This window comes from Marmota monax, unplaced genomic scaffold, assembly GCF_021218885.2.
Source record: "Marmota monax isolate L192 unplaced genomic scaffold, Marmota_monax_Labrador192_F-V1.1 WCK01_AAM20220418_F8-fsc00020, whole genome shotgun sequence".
In the NCBI taxonomy this organism is placed as follows: domain Eukaryota; kingdom Metazoa; phylum Chordata; class Mammalia; order Rodentia; family Sciuridae; genus Marmota; species Marmota monax.
In genome coordinates this window covers 7,474,248-7,493,082 of record NW_026692912.1, presented here as the reverse complement: position 1 = coordinate 7,493,082, position 18,835 = coordinate 7,474,248, and the positions used below count along the sequence as shown (strand labels likewise).

General features: G+C 40.5%; 2 protein-coding genes across 3 annotated transcripts in view; one reads left to right on the top strand and one right to left on the bottom strand.

Annotated features, from left to right (window-relative positions):
- Nucleotides 1–43: 43 nt before the first annotated feature.
- On the top strand, nt 44–9,256 carry Cdc26 (cell division cycle 26). Of its 2 annotated transcripts, none has more exons than XM_046451407.2 (4): nt 44–190; nt 1,823–1,932; nt 2,629–2,761; nt 8,822–9,256. In XM_046451407.2, the coding sequence occupies exons 3-4, from the start codon at nt 2,681–2,683 to the stop codon at nt 8,996–8,998; spliced, it is 258 nt and encodes an 85-aa protein (XP_046307363.1). In that variant the 5' UTR covers nt 44–190; nt 1,823–1,932; nt 2,629–2,680; the 3' UTR covers nt 8,999–9,256. The 2 variants fall into 2 exon arrangements, with proteins under 2 accessions (XP_046307363.1, XP_046307364.1); XM_046451408.2 differs by lacking the exon at nt 44–190 and adding an exon at nt 416–557.
- A 2,390-nt stretch (nt 9,257–11,646) lies between these two features.
- Slc31a1 (solute carrier family 31 member 1) overlaps nt 11,647–18,835 on the bottom strand; it is a 33,289-nt gene continuing 26,100 nt past the window's right edge. The window contains exons 3-5 of the mRNA XM_046451403.2: nt 18,147–18,219; nt 16,073–16,241; nt 11,647–14,916 (exon numbers count right to left, since the gene is read on the bottom strand). Of these exons, the coding sequence (XP_046307359.1) occupies nt 14,715–14,916; nt 16,073–16,241; nt 18,147–18,219 (444 nt within the window). The 3' untranslated portion in view covers nt 11,647–14,714. The remainder of the gene's footprint in view (nt 14,917–16,072; nt 16,242–18,146; nt 18,220–18,835) is intronic.

The following is an 18,835-nucleotide window of genomic DNA, read 5'->3' as shown; positions in this document are numbered from 1 at the left end:
TCGTAGTAGCAAAGATTCTGGCCGAATGGGAAGGGGGCGTGACCGTAGAGCCTCCGAGGAAAGCTCGCGGAAGACGAGGTTCTCCGTGAAGAGAGGTGCAGAGCAGGCTGGGAAGTGTAGTTCTGCGGACTCCGCACCAGATTCGTGGTGGGAGACGAGGTTCCGGGAAGGGGCCGAAGCTTGGAAAGAGGTAAGTGCGCGGAGTCGCGTGGTTCCGGGCTGAACTCTGGAGTTTATCTAGGTGCCCGGGCTTATCTGAGGCTTTCGGTGGTCTCTGAGCCCAGGAGCATGTTGCCATGGAAACCCGCTCTTGAGTGCTTGAGTGCAACTTTGCAGCTGCGGGAGGAGGGATGTCGGGAAGTCCTCCCCGGAGCTCCTCGGACGGAGCTGGGCGAATTCGCGGTGGATTTGGGCCGCAGCGAGATGAAGCTGGAAGGGCCCTCTAGCGCCGGAGTAAAATAAAGACGTGGCGGAGGAGCTTCGGCCTGATTTTGTTGTTGGTTTTGTTTTGTTGTGTTCAGCCTGTTCTTTGTGTCGGATAGAGAATGAGACGATGGGTAAGAAGGCTTCAGGTAAACTGCGTGCAGCTCTCTGTACGGCCCAGTGCCCCGCTGCTGCTGGGGCGCCAGGGATGAACGACACAAGGTTTTTATCCCTGTATGGGGCGTGGGGGGCAGTCTCAAAATGCTCCTGTTCGAGGAACTGGACAAACTCCCTCCCCAACCCTACTCCCTGGAATAGTTATAAAAATAATAGCTTTTTATTTTTTGAGCGCTTTGCTAAGTGCCAATTTATGTTCGAGAAGCTTATAGTGCATTACGTCAATTAACTTACACGACGGAGTATAGACAGAAACTAAGATCCAGTGAGAAATGGCGCTAATCGTTCAGGGTAGGTAAAGTCGTGGGATGGGAACCTCGGCCTTCGCGAGGACAGCCTGCGCTTTAACTATTACTCTATACTGCCGCCTCGTGGCAAGGTTTCACTCCCCCTCCCCAACCCCCAGCTGTTTTTTTTTTCCCTCTAAGCATCCCTTCCCCATCTCCTTTGGGCTTTGGCTTCCCCTACCTTTTCTTTATTTTGAAATATGGTAGAAGACAGTATCTGATTTAGTACAGAATAATTTGAAAAGTCGTGTCAGTGTTTTGTGTTGATGATATCACCTGTAACTGTCCAGAGCCTCATGGGAGGAGGAAATGTTTCTTCCTTTGTATACTTCACAGTCCCTTGTTTCATCCTAGATACATCTAATAGTAATTTATATCTGTACGTACTTTAATAAGACTGCCATTTACATCATTGTCATTTAATGATCACTATATTGACCTATGTATATAATGAACAGCTTGCTTCCACTTCTGTGTCCGTAAAATTGGGATGATTTTGCCAGCTTCACAGAGTTTTTGTGTTAAATAGGAACTTAAAGAATGGGGAAGCAAAAGCTTAGCACAGAGCTCAAGAAAAATTCGTTTCCCTTTCTCTATTTGTATCCTTCATTTTATTCAAACATTTATCCATAGTTTCAGTAGATGTTAATCTCAACTAGGGGAGTATTTTGTTTTTTTCAAAAAATGGTGTTTGTTAACACAGGTATTGCCTCATGAAGTGCCCTCTCAAGCCTCTATGTGCACTTTCTCTCTACCTGCCCTTCAGAAATCAGCCAGAACATCATTTCCTGCAAGATACCTCACCTAATGTCCCTGTGCACCACATGTACCCTGGCCTGCCTTGTGTGCTGGTGTGATGCTGTTGAATTACTGTCATCAGGTTTCTCATTATACCCTGTTGCAATTTCCTGTTTTCTTATCTGTTTTCCTCACAGATTGCGACTGTGCCTTTCAAGTCTGTAGCTGGAGCACAGGAAGAGTTTGTTTAATGAATGACTTATCCATTTAAGATTTCCTTAGATTCTGAGGATAATCTTGTGAATTGGTGAGTTTACGTTTCTGTGAGATTTGGCAAACTTTTTTTTTTTTTTTTTTTTTTAATAAAATACCTTTATTTTATTTATTTTTATGTGGTGCTGAGGATCGAACCCAGGGCCTCACACGTGCCAGGCGAGCACTCTACCGCTGAGCCACAACCCCAGCCCGGCAAACTGACTTTTGTATCACAATCTCTGATGATTCTCATGTAGAGCAGATTAAATTTAATGGTGTATTCACTCTGCCCCTAAGGATACCCAATTAGGATGTCCTAGTTACCTTTGTCTATTTATTTATTTAAGATGGGGTCTCGCTATGTTCCTCAGGCTAGCTTTGAACTCCTGGGCTCAACTAGTTCTGAGTAACCGGAGCAACAGGTATATGCCACCATACTGCTCCTAAATGTGACTGGAGCACTAGATTCAAGTGATTGCTACCAAGAATTCTCTATCATAGGCAGCTTGTTTGCTGTTGTAAGTTCTTTCAGAAAGAGTGTTTTGGAATTATAGGGTTGTAGATCTTCTTCATGTAGTAAAAATGGTATAATTAGATACCTGAAGAATTTATAAGTCTACGTGTAAATCAAAATGAGTTTTTAAAATACCTCCATTCACCTTAGTGTGCATGCTTACAAATTGATTTTATACTTGTAGCTGAGACTTATCACCTGCAGTTTTCCTTCCTCTCTGCCATTTTTGAACAGAGTTGAAAATAGTTCAGTAGTTCATCGGGTCTGTCTTAGTGTTGATCTCAGTATGCTGCGAAGGAAACCAACACGCCTGGAACTGAAGCTTGATGACATTGAAGAGTTTGAGAGCATTCGGAAGGACTTGGAGGTAAGAATACAACTTTCAAACCCTTAGGAAATACTTAAAACAGTAACTAACTTCTGAACCTCAGACTCTTATACTTATTTGAAGTCTATTTGAATGATTTGTGGACATCTTAAATTTAATGTGACTGCTGTAACAAAGTACTACAAACTGGGTGGCCTGAAATCAGAAATTTGTTCTTTGCAGTTCTATTGGCCACAGATCTGAAGTCAGTATGATTGGGCTGAAATCAAGGAAGGTGTCGGCAGGACCATGCTCCCTCTAGAGGCTGTAGGGAGAATCACTGTCTTGGCTCTTCTGTTTTCTGGAGGCTGCTGGTGTTCCTCCATTGTGGCCACCTCACTCCATTCTTGTATCCCTGGCACATTTCCCACTTCTTTTCTGTTTGTGAAGTCTCCCTCTGCCTCCCTTAATAAGCATATATGTAATTACTTTTAGGGTTCACTTGGATACTCCATCTCAAGTTCCTAAATTTAATCATATCTGCAGAGATTTATTTATTTATTTTCAGATAAGATAAAATTTGTAGGTTCTAGGAATCAGGGACTGATAGCCTTGGAGGTCATTATTCATTCAGCCTACTGAGCTTAACATGTTAAAAAGAAAAAAAAAGACAGAACTCGATTTCTCTATCAAACCAGTCATCCCATTGCGTGTCTGTCCAGTTGCTGAGGCCAGAAACTGAGTGCTCATTTTTGAGTCCTTCTTTTCCCTCATTCTTTTTTTTTTTTTTTTTTTTAAGTTGTAGTTGGACACAATACCTTTATTTTATTTATTTTTACGTGATGCTGAGATCGAACCCAGGGCCTCACACGTGCTAGGCGAGCGCTCTACCACTGAGCTACAACACCAGCCCTCCCTCATTCTTTAAATTCAATCTGTCTGTAAATTGTCTGATTCTAGACATCTAGAGTCTACCTTTTCATCTCCGCAGTTACAACCCAATAACCATCTCTCCCTGTACAATTTTAGAAGATAGCTAGCTTTATTTTTCTTTTTCTTTAGGACTGGGGATTGAGTCTAGGGTCTTGTGCATGCTGGGTAAGCTCTCTACCACTGAGCTGCATTCACAACCCTTTTTAGTTTATTTTGAGACAGTCTCACTAAGTTGCTCTGACTGTCCTTAAACTTGCAATCCTCCTGCCTCAGCCTCCTGAGTAGCTGGGATTATAGGCGTGTGGCACCACACCCAGATTTTTAGTAGCTTTCTAAATGGTCTTTCTACTCCCATTTTTTTATAATCCATTTTTTTATCAGGTATCTAGAATAATCTTTAATTTTCTTTTCAGGATGTGCCTTTCTTTGTTTTAAAACTCCTCAGTGGTTTCCTGCATTTGGAATAAAATCTGAATTCTTTCTTGTGGGCCTGTAAGGTTCTGTACATTGTAGTTCCTCTCCAGTTTCATCTCTTGCCTTGTTTCTCTATATCCTAAACACAATGGCTTCTTGCATCTTTTTTGAATATTTCAAACAATCGATCCTTTCCATGGCCTTGGCATATATTAATTCCTTTGCCTGGAGTGCTCCCTTTCTTCCAGTCCTAGTCTGTTTCCCCCACTTGGTCCGAGAGGCCTCATCTGACCCTACCTAAGTCAGCTATATCCTTCTTGTCCCTACTACCTTCATCTCATTTGGGTCTCAAGAAGCACCATACTTTTTTTTCATAGCAAATCTTATAATTTGCAATTATTGTTTATTATAAAATTATTTAATATTCGAAATCTTGATTGAAGAAATCATGCCTATCTTCTTCATCATTGTGTTCCCAGCATCTAGCATATAGGAGGAACTTAATATGTATTTTTAAATGTGATTTTGCCAAACAGTATTTGATGTCTACTAATAAAACTTAAATTCTTCATTGGCTTTCAGGACAGAGTCATAATTCTTTAGTGTGGCATGTGAGGCCCTTTGTGACTGGGTCTTTATTTATCTCTCCACTTTATCTTCCACTGCCAGGTTATCTTTAACTTGAATCTCAGTGCCTATACACACTGGGTTCTCTTTGCCTGAAATGCCCTTGTCCTTTGTCAGGCTAATTCCTTCTCATCTTTTGACTCAGCTCATTCCAGTCCCCAGCTGGGTTAAGTTCAGCCTTCTCCCTTGGTACTGATCTCTCTTATAGGTACTATCACTCTTCATTGTAATTGTCTGCTTTTCTGTTTTCTCCACTGTTGGCTGTATACCTGTTGAAGGCAAGAATTAGTATATTCATCTCTGTAATTGTTCCCAAAAGAGGGCTTATTTCAAGTCTATTTTCATTTGCTGTCCTATTAGATATTTTGCATTATGTGGCAGGGGATGTTATCACTTCCATGTATCCATGAACATGGTTGACCTTACTGTATATTGTTTACATTTCATTTTTTTAAAAATTAAAAAAAAATAAATGACAGAGGAATGCATTACGATTCTTATTACATGTATACAGCACAATTTTTCATATCTCTGGTTGTATATAAAGTATGTTGACACCAATTCATGTCTTCATACATGTACTTTGGATGATGATGTCTATCACATACCACCATCCTTGCTAATCCCCTGTCCCTTCCCTTTCTCTCCCACCCCTCTGCCATATCTAGAATTAATCTATTCCTCCCATGCTCCCCATCCCTACCCCACTATGAGTCAGCCTCCTTATATCAGAGAAAACATTCGGCATTTGTTTTTTTGGGATTGGCTAACTTCATTTAGCATTATCTTCTCCAATGCCATCCATTTACCTGCAAATGTCATGATTTTATTCTCTTTTATTTTATTCTCTTTTATTGCTGAGTAAAATTCCATTGTGTATATATGCCACATTTTTTTTTAAATCCATTCATCCACTGAAGGCATCTAGATTGGTTCCACAGTTTAGCTATTGTGAATTGTATACAATTTCATATTAAGACTAGTATCAGGTTTCTTTTCCCCTTTCTTCATCCCAGCAAATTTAGTGTTCTCCAGATATCATCTTGTTTTTTTTTTTTCTTTTTAAGAATTTATATTGATAGTGTATTATTGGAGGTAAATTTTAAGAACGGTATAAAATTCAGTTGTAATGAATCTCATAAAATGCTAACATATGAACTTTGACTTTGCAGAGTCAGCTCACCATTGAGTTAATCTTCCTCTAAAGGCAATTATCTAGTAGGTTTGACCTGTTTTAGAGCAACTTAAAAAGGAGGGACAATTTTGCCCTAAACGAAAATGAAACCAATAGAAAACTGGTATTTTACTTTTTACTGAAATTAAGTTTGATTACACTAGCATGACTCTAGATTCTGGAAGATTAGTGTTCATGTTAGGAAAAGGAAAGTTTAGATATTGGAGTATTTCAGATCTGGGATTTTCGGATTAGGGATGATCAACCTGTATAATTTATGTGAATATTCCAAAATTTGGAAACCTCCGAATTCCAAAACTCTTTAAGACCCAAACATTTTAGATTAGTAATATTCAATCCCTATTGCCGCAGTCCGGCTGCAGCAAAATAACAGGGGGGTGACGAACAACTTGTGTGCATTGATACAGCATGAGTGGGAGCCCTTTATTGCAGGACAGGAGCAGTATTTATACATTCCATACAGCTTATCTAATTAGCATAAACTAGATACATCAGTCAACCAATAAGGAATCTCCACACTTAATGGCTTGTTTTTGTTACTTCTCAAACCACTCCCTCTGGCATTTTGCCAGGCACCATCCAGACTTGTTTACGAACTTTAACATTCCCCTGGCAAAATGTCAGGTGTTATTTTGACTTGTTTACAAACTCTAACACCCTATGTTATCTGATTCATTGTAATACTTTGATATTGGCAGCTAAGTGCTCACAGTTCATCAGCAGGGGGCATATAGTGGTGGTCAATCTAGGGATTTGAGCAGTTGAGCTGCTCTCCTAGTAAGGAACTCCAATTAAACCTCTTTTTTTCTGCTTTAGAGAAAGTTATCATCATCTAATATCATCTTTGCAGTTAGGTGGTGGTACTTTGGGCATAATTGTTAGTCTCTTTTTGAAAATGATCAAACTTAAGACATCCTTTATGAATCCTTAGTCACTTGTGGTTTCAGAGCCAAACCTTTTTCTGAAAACAGGATGAAGCCTGGCTTCTTTCTCTTCGTCCTATATTGAACTTGAGTTGAAAGAGTCAAGTCTCATCTCAAAATGGCAGTAAAACTGCCACCTGATTGCCCCAAGGCCAGGATGCTGATTGCTGCTGCCCCTGGAGAGGGAAGGGACAGGATCCAAAGGAACCAGAGCAGTTGAGAAAATTGTTGGTGGTCTAAGCTTTCTTTCAGAGTACAGATGATAATTTGAGAACATTTGGAGAAATGAGGCATACTCACAGATTGTACTGGTAATGAGATGTCCCCAAATAAAATGTTCCAAGAGTTTTGGTTTTGTGACTTCCCCTTGTGTTAAAAAGGTGGATGAGGGGCTGGGGTTGTAGCTCAGTGGTAGAGTGTTGTTTAGCACACACGTGAGGCACCGAGTTTAATTCTCAGCACTACATAAAAATGAATAAATAAAATAAAAGGTATTGTGTCCATCTACAACTAAGAAAATTAAAAAAAAAAAGTGGATTAAGAGATGTGTGTATGACCATACAAGGCTCATGTATATGAAGCAGAACCAAAGACTATTTCTAGAGAGGATTCTGTGAGCCTGGTAGAAGTTGTTCAGGAATACTACACTATTAGTGAACATAATTGTAAAGTGAAAAAGGCCCTTTCTAAACAAGAGATTCATTCTGCTGAATCACAAAGATATCAGGGATGCAGATCTAGCAACTTTTGGGGCCATGGAAGAAACTTTGGAGGTGGTGGAAGTACTTTTGACTATGGCGGAAACTTTGGTGGAAGAAGAGATTATCATGGTGGAGGTGGTGGCAGCAAGAGGGAGTCATGGAGGATGTCATGGTGGCTATCACCGAGTTGGAGGTGGTCCTGGTTATATTAGTAGAGAAGGCTGTGGAGATACGAAACCCAGGTAGCAGATGTGGTAGATATACGATGGTTACAGTGGAGGAAGTTTTGGAAGTGGTAACTATGGTGGGTGATGGGAACTCTAATGATTTTGGAAATTATAGTGGAAAAATTATGGACCTACAAAAGGGGACAATTTTGGTGGAAGAAGCTCCCTAAGCAAGTCCCTATGGTGCTGGATATGGTAGCAGAGGGTTCTGAACACAGCAGAAAGGGCTGCAGTTCTTAGGAGAGAAAGGGAGAATTGTCAGGAATGCTACAAATTAGTTGGAGATAGTTGTCCCAAATGCATTAGAGAAACTGTAAAAATCTGTCACAGAAAGAATAATGGCCCATAGTCAGACAGGTCACTGCAGTTTAAACAGGAACCCCTTGTTCAGGACTGTCAGACCACAGTAGCATCAAGAGCAGCTGTTCAATAATGCAGGGTAGGGTCAGTTCCACATACACTAAGGTCTTGTATCTGTTGCAGCTTTTTTTCCCCCTTTCATTACATCATGAATTTTGCCCTGTAAGTTGTGGAGTGGTACCAGGAATTAAAAAAAAATAAAAAATAAATCAAAACAAAGCCCCCAAACAGACTTTTGTTAAGCATAAAACTTTCTAGACTTGTAGCCTCGTGGAGTCAGTCAGGCTGTAGATTTTTGATGGTTGTTTTACTGTCCTATTATTTTTCCGTGCATTGTCTTGAATAGTGCATTTGCTGAAACACCCTTTGGTCCCCCTCACTGCTCTCATGTTTTCCAGGTGCAGCTTCCTGCTCCGAACCTCCTCCACCACACCCCCAACTCTTCCACCCTGGAGTATGGCAGTGTGGGCCTTCCTCTGTCATAGCCATGATCTCCCTATGTAGTCATAGTCTGTTTGCTGTGACATGACATCCTGGAGAGAAAGAGTTCTGTCTTTTATCACTGCATGCCAATGTCTCTCTTGTACCCATAACTATCTTAAACTTAGGATTTTGGTTTTTTTCTTCATTAGTCCTGAACCCTGTCCTTTAACCCAGCCCATCTAGTACATGATAAGTGCTACATACACATTTGGTTAATTTAAAAAATGTTTTAAATCCTAAAAATTTTATGCTTGCAGACCCGTAAGAAACAGAAGGAAGATGTGGATGTTGTAGGAGGCAGTGATGGAGAAGGAGCCATGGGGCTCAGCAGTGACCCCAAGAGCCGGGAACAAATGATTAATGAACGAATTGGTTATAAACCCCAACCCAAGCCCAGCAATCGCTCATCTCAATTTGGAAATTTTGAATTTTAGAGATGGATTCGTTTGCATGCCAGAGCCCTGGAATGGAATAAAATGATGGCAGAAGTACAATCAGATTTAGAGAATTGAGTGCTTGCAGTCAAGCAGAATGTTTTATCTCCTGTAGAAAGAAATCACTTCTGCGTGAAATTACTGATGTTTGACTTTCACTCTGAGCTGGAATCCGAACTCTGGTTTGTTTCTGGAAAATTTGACTCTATAAAACTTATCTGATTTTTGTTTTTAAAAATAAATATATTTTTGGAAAAACATGAGACATCCTTGATGAAGCACAGTGGCACTGCTAAACCCTGGGTTTTAAAAGGTAATTGCTGCTGGGTGTGATTGTGCAGATCTATAATCCCTGTGACTTGGGAGTCTGAGGCAGGAGAATTGCAAATTTGAGGCCTGTCTGGGACACTTAGTTAACAATCCCTAGTATGGGAAAAAAAATTATCCTTTCAGTCTTTACTTAGAGACCCAGAGTACACAATCTTCTGGTTGATCTGTCACTTTGTTTTTACTCTTTTATTTAACAAGGATTGAATGCCTACAATGTGCCAATCAAAAAAGACCCCCGAGGCTGGGGTCGTAGCTCAGCAGCAGAGCGCTTGCCTAGCATGCATGAGGCACTGGGTTTGATCCTCAGCACAACATAAAAATAAACAAAATAAAGGCATTCTGTCCATTTACAACTAAAAAACAAACCAAAAAGACCCCTGCCCTCACAGAGATTAGATTTGTGTGTCAACTGAACAAGCTGTAGGTGCCAGATCTGTTTATAGCATGGCTTTGCAACTGGTTTGGGTGCAACTTTGGGAGGACAGGCAATGGAGCAAAACATTAGGGATTCTCCTTGGAGTGTTACTGTTATTCCAATTTTTCTTCCTTTCTCAACTTGCCTAAGAATTTTTCCAGTGGGAACCCATCCAAGAGCAGCTCAGAGGGTAATTTCAAATCGTGCCCTAATTTCAACATTAAATTCAATGGCAGGGAACCATTAATTCCAAAGGTATTAACCACCTTTGGAATCATCAGTTGTAAAGATAATTGATGGGTTTTACCCAGTCTTTTGGGGATAGTTTAAGTCTGAGTAACATTAATATAGGATATGCTGGGGTAGAATGAGATAGTTTCCATTTTTACTCCAGACATCCTTACAAAACCTTTGTTCTTCCAGTTTTATGTAGGACTCACCAGTTCTGTTACCTTACTGTCTTAAAAACAATAGTGAAACCCCAAGAGTCAGGCTGCAGATAGGGAAATCAAGTTATATTCTATCGAAGCCTGTAAAGGCCTTATGGAAGGGAGAAAATCACCAACCAAACCAACCAACCAACCAAGCAAAAAAACCCCACAAATAAATAGAAAGAAGGAACAAGACTCTGCCTTCGTCTTTGTCATTATGACTTTCCAGCATGAATTGGCACAGAAGCATGAAAACATTGTGGTTCCTATCTTCCCAATCTCTACTAATAGCCAGCAGCAGATGCTTCATGCAGATTACCTTACTAATTTTAACTCCTATGAAGAGGGTACTTTATTCTATCACAGGAGGTGAAACTACAGCTCAGCAATTAAGTGGTAGGGCTGAGATCTGATTACAGGCGGTCTGCCTTCTGAACCCATGCTTCTAGACATCTTTGCTACTTTGCCTTCTTAGTCTTCCTCAGTTCAGTCTAAGAAAGGGGGGATAATTGGATAGAATGAGAGATTGCTTTTTTCAGGTCTCATGGAATTTCCACACCATTTTATAAACAATGAGATAATTACTACATTAGTAATTAGGGCTTATTGCAACTGTAAATCTTTTAGCACAACTGAAATCACATGCATCAATTCTGTCTTAGGAGCTATTCAGTTCTAGAATCCCCAAATTGAGGAAGTTGGTCAGGTACTTAGAAAGAGATACTAACCTGATCCAGAAGAGAGAACCTTTCTTTTTCTTGAAAACTGATGGAACAATATAATCAGTCGATAACAAAAGACATACTATGCCTTGGATGCCTGTTTAGTGTGGAGTACCTTAATCATATTGCTCCTAATGTAATGAGATGCTATTATTGCCTTCCTCTAAATAAGAAAACTAAGGTTTACCCATTGTTAGAATAATTTTTCCTAAAGTCACCTTGTTAGTAAGTGGTGGAGGCTGAACTCAAACCCATTGACTCCAAAGTGCATGCTCATATTACGTTAAAGGAAGATAGTAGGCGTGGTACTGAACGGTAAGATGCCCACTGGGGGCCAGCAGGAATTGGAAATAACAGCAACATTCTGGTGTTTCTAAAGGGATAGACAAGGTCAATGCTTATAACAAGTTTGGTAATAAACTTTGGAAATAGCTCAGAGCCTCCTGTCTGATGGCATAAACACAGCAAAGGGATTATGAGGTGACAAAAATTAACTTTTAAATGCAGAAATCTTCGTGTACTGGAAGACCTGCAGCTTCATGAAGACCACTTCTTTCCTGCAAAGGGTCAGGTAGATCTTGTGACATGTAGTAGCTTGTGGGAGGACAGTGAGATGAAAATGATGGGATCATGCCATCTGAGAGACTCTGACATCTTAAAAACCAATGGTAATGGCCAAGCTCTGTGCAGACTGTAAAGAAAAGGACCAGCTTCTGATAATCATCCTGGATAGGAAGACATGCACAGAAGTAAAATAAAATCAAAATATTTATTTTGTTCTTTTGCACATGACATGTTAAAACATCCCTACTACAGCAATACTGCTCTCCAGGAGCTTACAATCTAAGACAGTCAACATGAATTGTAGACCCAATGATTAAGGCATTATATCAAATGCAAACTTTGTATCTTTAGATATATCTTCTGAAGAAGCAGCTGGAGGGGCAGGATGAAAATTAAATGACATGAACATGTACCCCCTGCCTCACCCCTAGCTCTTTAAAAGGAACCCCTTGTGACAGGAACCTACGTACCCACAGACTGAAAGGGAATTCTGGGCAACCCTAAATAGCAGTAGTGAAGAGACTCTTAATTTCTTTTCTCCTGGTGGACAAGTGGATTCCTTATTTGTAGGAGTTGAGTGTTCCTCAATCAGACTGGAGCAGCACCTACAATTTTATAACTCTGGGGAGGGTAATAGGTAGCCCTTTACCCAGTCTTAAGAGAAATTCTAGTTGCTTCTTGAAGCCTACTTAGGTTTCTACAGGTTTATAAATACCAACTTCTGACTGGTATTTATATTCACCGTGTAGCGATGCCCACTACACCAGGATAGCCGGGGAGATTTAACCCACTAGACCATGTGGGAGAAAAGACAAAGACAGGGAAGAGGAGAGCAGAGTAATAACGGTCAAAGAAATGGGGATACAGTCTTCCAGATATGAACAGGGAAGGAGGAAAAGAGAAGTTTAGATCCCAAAAGTCAAAGATATCAGGAAGTAAATTCTGAGTGAACAGGGATACAGAAGTGAACACCACTGAGACAAAGCTAGAGTGATGGAATTTAAGCTTTAACTTTTTTCACCTTCCCTAGCTTTATCCTTTGGCAACCTAGTCTGAGGATCTCTAAAATTCAGTCTTTTTAGGAGATTTTCTCTACCCTGAACACCGAAGACCTGTCGCAAACTGAGGTTTCTCTTGGTGAATTTAAAATTCAAAGTACTTTGTCTTAACTGGCCTTGATTTTTTTTTTTGGTTTGGCCTTGATTTTTCTCACTTACTGATAAGATCTTGTTTTTGGAAGTTTATAGTTTATAGTTTATAGTAGCTCATGTTGGTCACTACTGGGCATTGATTCTTACATATTCCTCAGGTTTTATCATCCCTTGGCTTCTGACACAACAAGAAGCTTTTACACCTTAATGCTGGGCTCCTGTCATTCACGGCTCTTGCCTACAAGTATCAGCACTACAAGGGGATGAAATGACAGGAAAGCACAAAGCTCTAAATGCTGCTGCTTGGATTTTAACCTAAATCCAGTAGGCCATAACCCTCTTGGTTCAAAGCCATAGAAGTACACATTCCTCACTCTCCAATATTTAACTGGCAGCCACAGAGAAAGTACAAACTTCAAAACCACAACACAGGTCTATGAGATAGCTGCTTTTTTTTTTTTTTTTTTGGTCTTCTCTGCCCTGAGGCACAGCAGGCTCTAGCACCAAGAAGGGCAGGATTTAACAGACCAGCACAGGAAGAATCACTTTAAAGAGGTAGTTTGGGAAGAAGACTGCAATACAGACTAAGACTGAACAGAATAAAAATCCAATATGATTCTTCATTGTGAAAAGAGGTTTGGGCCACCTGTGATCTAATTCAGTCCCCAAGAGTAATAAAGATGGTCACATAGACAATGCGGATCTGCCCTGCAGGGGCATGGATGGTGGAAGATGAGGAAGATCTGGCCATCAGCAGACCACACCCTAAGTCTCTCCAAAGAGAAAATGGGGCTTTTGCTCTCCTGGCCCATGCCTATCTGATTTACACCACAGATCAAAGGTCTCTCTCAGCCTTCAAACTACTTCCAAGAAACCACAGATCTTAAAAATAAGGACAGTGACTTCATACATGCTGATAAAAGTACTTTGGCTATAGTCCTTCACACCTGTGCACACACAGCAGGAGCTGAAAAAAAACGTTTGTGGAATGATAAAGTATTGATTAGCAGCTTCACTATGTGAGGTATGCTCAGACATAGCATCTACAACCAGCAATTCAAATTTTCATGCCCAGGGAGCCCCTCTCCTCCCCAGGTGACACTTCCTCAGTTTAAAGCAGAGATTCCCAAAGTGTAACCCTCTGGACCATCAGCAGGAATATCACCTGGGAACTTAGAAATGCCAATTTGGGGGCTCTGGGGTTAAGGCCCACAACTAATGTCTTACCAAGCCCACCAGGTGATTCTAAGATGCATGCTAAAGGTTGAAAATCACTGGTTTAGATGCAGACACATGAAAATAATGGGAAAAAAGAATTCAAACTCTTTTACTAAATTCAGCTTGGAAAAACCAAAGTACCAAGTCCAAGTAAAATGCCAATGGTTTTATTTAAAAATATCTATATCTATTTTCTCTAATTGATTGTCTTTTTTATTTTTAAACTGACAAGCTCCTTCAAATCAAAATGTTAAGTGGGAACACATGTTGATGAGTTCACAGCCCAAGAATACACATTCTGCAAGCTCTAGGTCTGTTTTAGTCTCAAAACACCTCAAAAGCTACAAAGATTTTGTGCCACACACCACACCTAGAGAAGGCACAATGTCGTTCTCACCCACTGAGTCCAAAGACTGAAGCTTACTTTCTAATATGATGTTTGAGTCCTGGGTTTAGTTGGGCAAGAATCTCCCTCAGCTACCATTGCTGGCTGAAGTTAATCCCGATCCATCACTGACCCAGAAAAAAATCCCACCAAATTCACATATTGTCTGTTAAAGAAAACCCAGAAGATTAAGAAAGGACACAGATGAACAAGTCATCCACTAGAAAGCTACCTGGATTAGACAAGGATCTAGGGTGATGAGGGGGGAGAGGACAGCTTATGGGAGGCTTCTCAAAAGGAATGAGAATCTCAGCTTATTAGAAAAAAACAGTTTGGGAAATCACCATTTTATCTTGGAGACTGTAAACTAGACCTCTATTCAGCAGGTGTGTGTGTTTGTGTAAAGAGGAGCAAGAGGGATGATTGGAGCAGGAACCACGTCTTCCAGTCTTGAACCTCTTTCCACTGCAATCGATAAGGCCACACCATGGATTCTGATGTTAATGGCAATGCTCTGTGATGTCCACTACCACTGCCTTCTTCCAGCTGAAGAGAAAGTATCCTGTTCCAGCCCCTGCTGCTACTGCAATGCAGAGGTACCCATTGTAGGTCATGAAGATGAGCATGAGGAAGTAGCTGATGACCACCTGGATGACATGCAGCACTGTCTGCAGGAGGTGAGGGAAGCTCAGCATCTGCTGCCTGGGGATAAAGAAGGACACATGATCGTCTCACAGGAGCTCTGCAATCAGGAGAAACGGGGAGCAATTGTGCCCATGAGCTCAGCCTCACAGCCACCCTGGCAATTCACGGTACTTGTGTGTACGCTTGTTGCTCACTGACACCTGAAATGAAACACCATAGGGCTGCCAGGTTTATAAGCAGTGGTCAGATAGGTTATGAGTCAGAAGGAGGTACCCTTTTGGGAGGGGTGTAAAGGAGGAGAAGTAATCTTGGTTTCTCTCTCCCTTGGATCCTAACCCACTCTCCCACACTTATTTGCCTGAATATTTTTAAACTTTGTTTTTCTTTTCTTTTTGTGGTATTGGGGATTGAACTCAAGGCCTCACCCAGGCTAGTAAGTGCTCTACCACTCAGCTACATTCCCAGCCCCTTTGCCTGAATAATTTTGGGGTCTCCAACTTTGCAAAGTTCACACTTTACAAAAATGAATCAGAAGTGAAAGTTGGGTGGGATAGTAGAAATCAGGAACAGGAGACCTGACAACTCGCACTCTGTATCACCTCAGGTACCATACCTTTTTGGGCCTCAATAAGCTCATCAGTGCAACAGAAATAAATAATATTGTTGCCTGAAAGTAGGATGTTGGTCTATAGAATTTCATAAGGTCCAATCTAGTTTTAAGATCTACATTTCTAAAAAGAAATCTGAATCTCAAAAGCATTTCCTGATATCTAGAGAAAACTAAAAGTCATCCAAATACTTTCTTAGAACAGACATAAAACTCCTATATTGTAAACAAAATGAAGATAGAACTGGCTTGAGAGAAAGGAATCATTTGTATTCTGCCATTCTTTTATACCCTCACCTAAAATTCCTAACTTGTTCATTATTATTTTGGCAAATATTTAAAAATACAGATTTTACTGACTTTCCAAAATGACCAATACTTACAACTCAGAACAAATATGTGTTTGCAGGAAAGTTTCTATTACTCCTGCTTTGACCCATTGTAACCTACAACCCCTAACCTCCCAAAGCCAGTTTTGATCAAGGTTCCATAGAATCACTATCTCAGGTCGGAGGCCGATAAGATACTGCTAACAGACTAGCTGCTTTGCTGCCCAACTAAATTATATCTCTAGAACTTCCATCTGTATTTGTTCAATATTCTTACCCAACAGTTTTGTGTGTCTCCATAAGAATGGTTCCATTTGGTCCTGGGACAGGCATGGAATTGTAGCGAATGCTGACTTGTGACTTGCGCAGCAGACTCTCCCGGGCTATCTTGAGTCCTTCATAGAACATTGCTAGTAAAAACACTGCCACAAAAGCTCCAGCCATTTCTAAGTGGGGAAAGAAAAGATGGTGGTACTTTCAAACCTGTCCAAATCATTAGCCAGTGTGTTGTCCAGCTAGAGAGACAGCAGAGAACAAGTACTGCAACTCTTGGCTTTATCAACGTTTTGTTTTTATATTGTTACCTCTTTACCTGCTTAGATAGGAGAGCAGCTGTCATTAATGAAAACCATGGCTTCTGGTGGAGAATACTCTTTCTCTCATGCTGGGGCTTGAACCTAGAGACTTGTGCAAGCTAACATTGTAATCTATCCAAGTTACATACCAAATTTACATTTTTTTCTTTCCAGAGAGGCTCTTGCTGTTTTGCCTAGACCCATCTCAAATGCCTGGGCTCAAGTGATCCTTTTGCCTCAGCCTCCTAAATAGCCGGGACTACAGATATGCACCCCTGTGTTAGGCTTACTTTCTGATCAAGATACAAAAAGTCATCTGAACAATAACCCTTTGTTCTGGCTGCTGGATGTTATTAAGTCAGCTCTGTTACATTGAGACATTGTAGAATATCGAAAAGGGGAATAAAATAATTGTTTTTGAGTAGGGCCTTCTTAAGCTGTCTAGTCTGGTCTTGAACTCCTGGGCTCAAATGATCTGCCTCAGCCTCCTGTTAACAACCTTTTTTTTTTTTTTAGAGAGAGAGAGAGAGAGAGAGAATTTTTTTCTAATATTTATTTTTTAGTTTTCGGCGGACACAACATCTTTGTTTGTATGCGGTGCTGAAGATCGAACCTGGGCCGCACGCATGCCAGGCAAGCGTGCTACCGCTTGAGCCACATCCCCAGCCCAACAACCTATTTTTAAATGCTGACTATTTCTTTTTCTTCTTCTTCTCCTTCTCCTTCTCCTTTCTTCTCCTTCTCCTTCTCCTTCTTCTTTTTCCCTGTTACTAAGGGTTGAACTCAGGGGCATCCTACCCCTGAAGTCCATCCCTAATCTTCTTACCCAACAGTTTTGTGTGTCTCCATAAGATGGCTTACTCACCTCCTTTTTTTTTTTTAATCGTAAAATAGGGACTCTCTAAGTTGTCAAGACTGTCCTTGAATTTGTGATCCTCCTCCTGCCTCAGCCTCCCAAATAACTGGGATTAGAGGCATATGCCACTGAGTTCTGCAGACTACATTTCTTGAATAGGCATTTCAATGCTGTGTTCATACTGTGAAGTTCTGATAATGACATTAATGTATCACCCTAATAATTTAACACAATATCTGAACTAATACAATAGCCCATTTCCCCAAAACAGATTGTGTAGATTATATATCTGGTACCTAAAGCAGTCCAACTGACTATTGAGCTTTAGCATTTTTAATTTAAAGCATACTAATGCAACATGATAGACATGAAAGGTGGGTTATCACTCCTAAACTGGATATGACTCTAAGAATTGGAAAAGATGTTGTCCACAGTTTAGTACACTAGAAACAGTGCTAGCCTAGGCAGTTCTAAGAAGGTCTGGGTCCTTGTCTTAGCTCTGACATGCTAACTCTATGTGATCTTGGGCAAGCCATTTCACTATTTGAGGCTTAATGTATCTGTGAAATACATTTAACCTAGGGTTATTTTGTGCTATTTGAACTTGGTCTTAGGTCCAGTTCCAATAACTTATCAAACAAGGAAACACTCTGGAAAAGGATGAAAGGAAATGAATTGCAAAAGGTTCCTATCTGGTATCTAAATTATTTTTCAGTTACAAAACATACACATTAATGAAGGGAGGTTTACCAGAGGATCAAAATGAGTACTACTTTTAGGGGATAGGAAATATGGTAGTTATATGACATAACCATATTGATTCAGTAGTTTGGACAGAAAGAGGTGCTGAGTTTCCAAATTCTCTGTCACCATCTCTCATGTGACTGTCACCTTTAAACACTACCTGCTGGCTTACTCACCTCCAGCTGTATTGATCACCAAACTGGAAAACAACAGTTTCACATTCTTAAAGCCAAAGTAGAAGGTCATAGGCTGCCAGAAAACCAAAGTAAATTCATTAGAAATGATTGACGATCCTAAATGAAAATGCCAAAGAGGCTTAGCATATTTAAAAGTGACAGGTTTGGGTGAGAGTTAAGAAATGACATCCATGGAAGTGGGAGGCCTTCTCCCTCACATTAGCATTAATGCCATAGGCCTTGAGCAGGGGCACTCCCTGTGCCCTCCCCAGCACCTGGGGTCTGTTTCTCTTTCTACACAAAGCAGGAAGCCCAGAAATTGGGGCTGGGGTGGAGCTCAGTGGTGGAGCTCTTGCCTCGCATGTGTGAGGCACTGGGTTTGGTCCTTAGCACCACACAAAAAATAAAATAAATTTAATTAAATTTAAACTCCAATTTGTGGAAAAAAAGAGTGGGCTTTAGAAATTCCAACCAGGTATTGTGTCCATTTAAAAAAAAAAAAAAGATGAAAGCTTAAAAAAAAAAAAAAAAAAAAAAAGCCCGGAACTTAATCCAGAAGAGGGTGAATTTCAAAAGAAGGGACTAGAGAAGAAAGAGTCCCTAGAAATATTTTTTCTGGTGTAACTCTGTATTTGCCACATTTAGGCAAATCATTTGACATGTTTGGGGATCGGCATTAGCGCTTCTTC